We start from the raw sequence: 7,288 nt of genomic DNA, 5'->3' as shown, positions 1-7,288 counted from the left end.
CACCTGGTGTGAACCCACCAACCTTAGGCCGAGCATCATAATGTAAGCTACTGAAGCAATGGCTCCATGCCTCAAGCCAATAATTGGTGTACCATTCTAGATATCCTTCTCAAATTACAACTCCATGATAGCCCAAAGAGACTCATCTAATTCTTCCCCACAAGACCAAAATTTCAGACCCCATAAGCCATGACGAGCTGTTTTAATGTTTATCTTCTGTTCATTGCGCACGCAGAGGAAAAAGAAAAGGAAAAAAGAAAACAGCTCGCAGTATAACCATCTGAAGGATTGTTAATTATGAAGCATATACCTTGGGAAAAAAAATATACTTATTTGAATCAACCTTGTATGACTGTTACAACAAGCCATGTAATATTTACACTCGTAACAGCTCAAATTGCAAGTGGGAAAAGTAGTTCTCATTAAAGAACCATTGCCCGCTATTTCTTATATAAGTAATCTATACAGCACCCACTTGATGAACCTGGGGCTACTTTAGCTGCGCTTCCCAGTCACCAAAAATCTGTGATGCTAATTCCCACAATATTCCGGCCCAAGACATGGTCAGTTTTGCCATCTACTTTATCAATTCCTGTAACAAAGAATAGCAGGAAACATTTCAAGAGAAACATCAACATTCATAGTTATCATTCCCTGTCAAGACTTAGAAAATATTATTAGAGGGGTTGGCAATCACATCACCTCAGGAATAGCAGATGGAGACTTGGCGTTTGACTCAGACATCGCCTCTGTATTTCTTGCTTCAGATTTCTCATTTGAATACCTAAAAAGAAAGAAAAGGGCATAAATTTCTGTGACCAATAATATCTCATGCTTAGTCTTGAAATATAAAAATACCTTATTAACAGTTTAAGTGATTAATCCCAAAAATAACAACATAGAGGATTATAATCATTATGTTGAGCAGGCTGGTTTGATGCTTACGTTGATAATATGGTTACCCAAACCAGCTCCACACAATCCACCCAGAGAAGTCTCTGTTCTACTGGTATAACACCATAAGTAATCAGGTGAGCAAAAGGCCAAAGCTTCCAGCCTGCCTGCCAAGCCAAAATACCCGCAAGGTGTCAACCCAAAAACGCTGATGCATCATGCAAATGACATAATCAAGCTAGATAAAAACTGCAACTTTGATGACAAAACAAATTTATCATGATGACTTTGATTAATTCATGATGCACATCGTACCATATATAACATATTGCCCTCTCTAGACTGCCCACAATGGACAAGCCCCTAAATAGTGACTAATTTAAAAAGTTATAGAATGATCCACCAAATGACTCGTATGTCCACTCACCAGATGTGTTCAAATGCTGGGCAGCCCACCCGAGCCCATAACGTCTCGGACAAGCTAAGGCCTAGTTTTTAAGCTTGGCGCATAGGCCAGGTTTGAAATTTGAGACCGTTCATTAAATGGGCTGGGCTTAGGTTTATATCAACCCAACACGAGCTCGGCTCAAGCAAAGTATTTATATTATATAATATAAATATAAAATATATATCATATTATATAAATATAATATAAAAAACCTCCTTCCTCATCGTCTTCCTCCTTTTCTTCTTCCTCCTTTTCTTCGCCCATGGCCCATCTCCCCCCTCCGCCCCACCCACTCATCCTCCCATCCCCTCCCCAATCCCTCCCAATCCCTCTCCCACCATCCCCTCAAACCCCACCTCTGCCCCTCCTCCCCTCCCCACCTGCTCTCTCCAAACCCTCCCCCTTCTCACCAACTTAGAAACTTGGTCACCATCAAGTGGGTTGTCAACTCCACCGTCAAAATTTGCATCAAGCCCAACAAGGTAACCCATCCCCCCTATTTCCCCTAGTAGTCACCATTCATCAATCATCTAATGGTCATAATGATGGCCCAACGATGGCGATCAAAGCAGGGTGGGGATGAGTAACGTGAAGATGTTGATGAACCCGTTCTACGAGATCACGTTGGTGGATGCCCTCTGCATCCAGGAGTCTGGCAATGCCGTTAAGGTCGTCGCCGTCAATGTGGGCCCTGCTTAGTGCGCCAACACCCTCCTCACTGCCCTTGCCATGGGCACCGCCCTTGCCATGCACACCGCCCACGCCATCCACATCGATGTTGGGCGGCCCCCGTCCTCCCACTCACCATCTCCAAGATTCTCAGGGCCCTCATCCAAGTAGACAGCCTGGACTCTTGATTCTAGCTTCTTATAGAATCTTTCATGGAAATAATATGGGGGTTCGATGAGATGGGAGGAGAAGACGGAGGGCATCGCGAAGAAGGGGGAGGGAGCTCGAGGCTCGCCTCGAAAGTCATAAGCCCGATAAGCAGCAGGCTCGAGTCTGGAAAGCAGGCCTAAAGGCTAGGCTAGGCCAGACTTGGGCCCGACTTAATCAAGTGGTACCCTATGTCAAGTCTGACCCGCCCGTTGAGCAAATCTACGATGACTTGATCAAGTATGGTTGAGAGTTTGAGGCAATAGTCAGTTCCTCAATTTCCACAAGATCAATTTACTTCCTAATGGCAAGATTGGCAGGTTAAAATATAATTATTTTAAGCTTGCCTTCTATAGTACTAATGCTTGCACCAAGGGTTACACTGCCAATTAATCAGCCAACCTAATAGTCAACCGAAATGGTGCTCACACTTGATATACATATCCAAGGTTCACCATCTTGGTACTGAATCCCGTACCTATACCATCCCATTACAATGTTGATATGCCGTACGGTACCAGATGACGAGATATACCGAGTGTCATTACAGTACAAAAGTGCATATCGGTTCGGTACCAGTATGATACGGTACGTCCAGTATAGTATGGTACTGACCAGTATGGCGAACCTTGTACATATCTGCTAGGTTCAGTATTCGACCATTGGAGAGGGAAAAAGCAGCCTCAATTCATAAAAAATTGGGAGATAACAAGATTGAGTGGCATAAATAATCAAGGAAGAACATTGCTTACAGTTAACATTGGCCAAAATGTAGCCTTCAGTTCACTGAATATGTTAGCTGGTGATTCAAAACGCAACAATCCCAGGACTGCATAGTAAATGCTGTTCCATATTGCAGCCCAAGCAGTCTGGTCAAACAACACTTTAGCAGGAACCACCCACCAGTCCTGGAAAGGAAAAAGAGCCTGGAAAGAGTAGTTTTGTCTGAGTCTCTCATACAACAAATTAGTTATGACAACAAGAAGAAATTGTTATCAGATATATGAACCAATACTTGAAGCTAGCAACCTCACAGAATTGGTAATAGTAATGAGAAAGGGACCCGTGTAGAGTAAAACCAACAAGACCAGATCTGAACATGCGAGCACGGTCAAAATCAAAAAGTGGTTTCCCTTCGTAGCACTGCATTGAGATACAAACAAAAATACAATTTAGATGCCAATGAAACTGAAACAAATTTTATGATCATTTGATAACCTCAGACAGCATCCACCTGTGCAATCCAATCTCCTACAGAATAAACTACTCCACTTATCACCATTTTGGCCAGAACGGGGTTTGTTTTTAAAGCTTCCTCATAAGCAGTCCAGTTATGCTGGGGTGCATATCTTAGGATCTCATAAAGGGTCCACCCCTGTAATGCAGCAAAACATGAGCAAGGCCATAATTTTAACAATCCAAGAAAATTGCAATACTAGTGCTCCTAAAATGATAGAACCCTAACAACAAAAATCACATGTCCATAAGAATATCAGTATATTATGTTTAAAATTTAAAGTAATCGCTAAGCCTTAAACTAAATAATACATCAATTAAAATCATAACTAGCATTCACGGGATGTTTATTAAAAAATTGTCAAAAAGGTAGCTTAAGATAAAAAAAATGCAAAATTACAACTACTCATGTCAAATTACAAATGTCAGTGCAACAAAGCAGCGAATTATTTTAACAAACAATCATGCAAATTAAGAACTGGAGAATGTCAGGACACATCTATATGATATATAAACATAATCACTTTTGCCTTTTCCCTGATCAAGAATTTCTTGCCTTATATCGTTAATATAGTATTTAATTAAATGACCTGTTGCTGCTGATAAAACACCTTGTTTTTGATTGGAGAAAACATAGTTAGAGAACGAGAACTTATGGAAGCTGTGATTTCTTTGCACTAATATAAGCGAAAAAAAAGGAATTTAATGTTTTCTCAATAAATAAAGTGGAATGGCCTATAATGGGGATAATTACAGCGTGAAAAATGAAGAATATCAATGATATGGAAAGGAGATGAGGTGGTTGTATAGTACAGAATAACTGGGCACAAATAAGCAGTTTGAGGCTGGCATAAACATATGGGGCTCATACATGTCTACAGCATAACATGCCAAAGATGTTTCTACATACAAAATTACAGAGCAACCATCACTACATATCTCAAAAAGTAAAAGAACAAATAAGTAATGTCACAATTGAAAGCTCCTTATTTGGAGAAAACAAGATTTGATATATTTATTCTGCACATGGAACAGCTAAACTAAGTAGAGTATTTGCTCCAAAATTTGGTTCGATATGCATCTTAATCACAAAACAACGGAATATGTTACGATTGTCTAATTTGTTACGCAGTATAGTCCAATTTTGGGAGATAACGTGAAAAACACTAAGGAATATGATTCTTCCGGAAATGCACACCAGTTTTGGGCAGTTTTCGGCAAGTGTAGAATGCCAATACTTTTGGACCCTTAAATATGACAAGGTATTCTTTAACTTCAAAAATAGAATCTCTTTTTTCAATTTCCCTATACTCTTCCACACATGTATAGGATGCTCCTCTTATAAGGGCCTCAACTTGAAATTGCTGCACATAGATGAATCATCTAAATCAGAACTCACATCATCCTGTCTAGACTAGTTAAATAACTCATCAGTACAAATATTCTGAACCTTGCCATTAAAAATATATCTACTCACACTGTTTTTAGTGTCCAACATGCTAGAAACATAACCTTGTCAACCTTATAGTTTGCATATAAAAAAATCTCAATATTCACTTAGGCATGTATTTGTAAAACAGCAGGACATAAGCAACTGCCATCTTTGTAAAATCAACTTAGGCTAGGTGGTGAAGCAACTATCAGCTGGCACATATTGCTCACTGTGCATCCGGCTCACCTTAAGCCTGCTACATGCATCCCTGTTGTGCAAGCAAACATGTGGGTTGTGCAGGCACGCTTTGGAAGCCCTGTGCTTTGCTTTACAGGCCCGTATGAGCACCTGTTCCAAAAGCATATGCTCCCACAGCACCTCTAAACCCCTACTAGGACTCTTTTTATTTAAACTTATTTATAAAGGAGTTTGCAGATGTTTAACTTGTCCTGATGTTTTCGTTTGTTCTCTTGAACTATGCAGGATCCGGAACCTCTTCAGATCTTCTATTATCTTGTTTGTTTCGCTTACTTCTTCAGCTCTGACCTTGTAAATATATTCATTCGAATAAAAAATTTTCAGGTGGCTAAGCCTCCCTTTCACTTAAAAAAAAACTTATTGAAAAAGGAATCAGCCAATCTAGAGGATCTCTCAGCTATCAATCTTGATTGTGATATTCATCTACCTATTTTCAGTTTGGCTGCTTCCGAGATCCTTAACTTCATAAGCTTTCCCTATGCAATACCACAAGGTGGATGCAAAATTGAATTAGGTCGTATGCTCATTCAAAGGCAGAAATACATCAAAGAAATGTTCTAAGCTAAAAATTTCAAGAAAAGAAAGAAAGTAAAACCTCTATTGTGTAACTAAGCGATTAATGAAAGATAAGCGTATATAATTGCTGGACACTTGTATCAAAGCACAAAGTCCACATCAAAGGTATCTGACAAAAAACCTAGCCAGGCAAAGCAAAACCAGCCACTCTGAGAACCAGTGAACCAAATTTGGAACCGCAGGAAAGCAAGAAAGCCGAGTCACATTCAAGTAATCCGGCACAAGCAAATCAAGCCGACTCAATTCAAAACACAATTTCTATTCATTAATTTATTTCATTCTAGAGAAATAGGCCCAACTGGGCAAAAGAGCGAAGAAGAGATCACCTACTTGCCAATAGTCACTGTCGATGGTAAGCAGCTTGGTGATGGCGTAGGTCCCCGCCGCAAGCACGATCGCGGCGTTGATCGCTCGATCCACCAGCCGATCCACACCCTCACCTTCTTCCAGAGAAGAAGACGACGGAGAAGAGTATAAGCTCCCGCCGCCTCCGCCGGCGGTCACTCCACCAACCCTTCCGTTCTCGAAGGCGAATCCTCCGACCTCATTGTGACTGCTGCTCCCACCGCCGTCCCCCTCCTCCTGCTCTCTCCCCGCGGCCACGGCGACGACCCCGTCCTGCTGGTCCGTCGAGTCGGGGCTCTTCACAGGAATCACGTTCAGGTCCTCCGCCGCCGTCACCAAGGCGGCGACGGCCCGGTCCCTCCGCGTTCCGTCGGGCCTCCAAGGAGGAGGGGAGAGGGGCACGTGGAATCTGGAGGAGGAGAGGCAGGGTTTCGAGCTGGAGGGGAAGGAAGAAGGCCGGAGCCGGGATTGGAGGGGTAGAAACCTCGAAGGGGAGGCGACGCTGTTGACGGTGGCCATTTGTCGAGCCTGCCACCACGGAGCAAGAAAGGGAGAGAACGAAAAAAGAAAAGAAGCGAAGCGGCCGCTTCCTTTTCTTTCTTTCTTCCGATTCTTCTCGTGGGGATTTCGGGGTTCACGAGGCACACAGAATTGGAACCTAGAGGGGTTTCATATTATGCTACATTATTTCATAGCTTTGACTGCTATCGTCGGCGACGTGGAAGCTTAGGGAAGGAGGGGGCGGATTCCAGATGATGATCCTAGTCCACATATCCACGCGACTGACGTGTTTTTGGCTACCGCTCAAGATTTATCCGCCTCCAAAAAAAAAATCATCCAACCGTTGCAAGGGAGGCCAGAAACTTTTGATTAAATACAACCACTAGTATATAATATTGTGCAACTGAGATGGATCTGGTTAGACCCAATTCTTTCGATAAAATTTAAGATTTTATTTGGCATAGCTGTTGACAGTAGAGCTTTCAGAAGTAGAACTTTTTGAAGTAGAGCTTTTATAAAAAGCTATTTATTGTTTGATGACTATATTTTTAAATTGTTATGAAATTTTATTATATGTTTGGCAAACAAACTAAAAAAAATATTTTTGATATGACAAAATGGCCCTAAAGAATATTGTATAGTATTATATAACAGAACATAATAAAATATAATATATATTAATACATAAATATATAATATAATATAATATTACTGTAATGTAA

The 7,288-nt window shown here is 41.2% G+C and overlaps 1 protein-coding gene across 2 annotated transcripts; it reads right to left on the bottom strand.

Annotated features, from left to right (window-relative positions):
• Positions 1-311: 311 nt before the first annotated feature.
• LOC103714610 (uncharacterized) lies at positions 312-6,849 on the bottom strand. 2 transcript variants are annotated; one of them, XR_015968869.2, is made up of 7 exons: positions 6,051-6,848; positions 3,453-3,593; positions 3,234-3,361; positions 2,971-3,144; positions 946-1,061; positions 703-784; positions 312-592 (listed from the first exon to the last, which is right to left on the bottom strand). XR_015968869.2 is itself a non-coding variant. In XM_008801917.6 (7 exons), exons 1-7 carry the CDS (start codon positions 6,582-6,584, stop codon positions 578-580), a joined length of 1,176 nt encoding a protein of 391 aa, XP_008800139.5. In that variant the 5' UTR covers positions 6,585-6,849; the 3' UTR covers positions 312-577. The 2 variants fall into 2 exon arrangements, 1 of the variants encoding a protein (XP_008800139.5); XM_008801917.6 differs by having other exon boundaries at positions 3,248-3,361; positions 6,051-6,849.
• Between the last annotated feature and the right edge of the window lie 439 nt (positions 6,850-7,288).

The sequence above is a fragment of the Phoenix dactylifera genome, chromosome 9 (genome assembly GCF_051530095.1).
Source record: "Phoenix dactylifera cultivar Ajwa chromosome 9, Ajwa_hap1_PhDact_Kaust_v1.1, whole genome shotgun sequence".
In the NCBI taxonomy this organism is placed as follows: domain Eukaryota; kingdom Viridiplantae; phylum Streptophyta; class Magnoliopsida; order Arecales; family Arecaceae; genus Phoenix; species Phoenix dactylifera.
The sequence above is the reverse complement of the archived record's forward strand: the minus strand, read 5'-3'. Positions and strand labels throughout refer to the sequence as shown.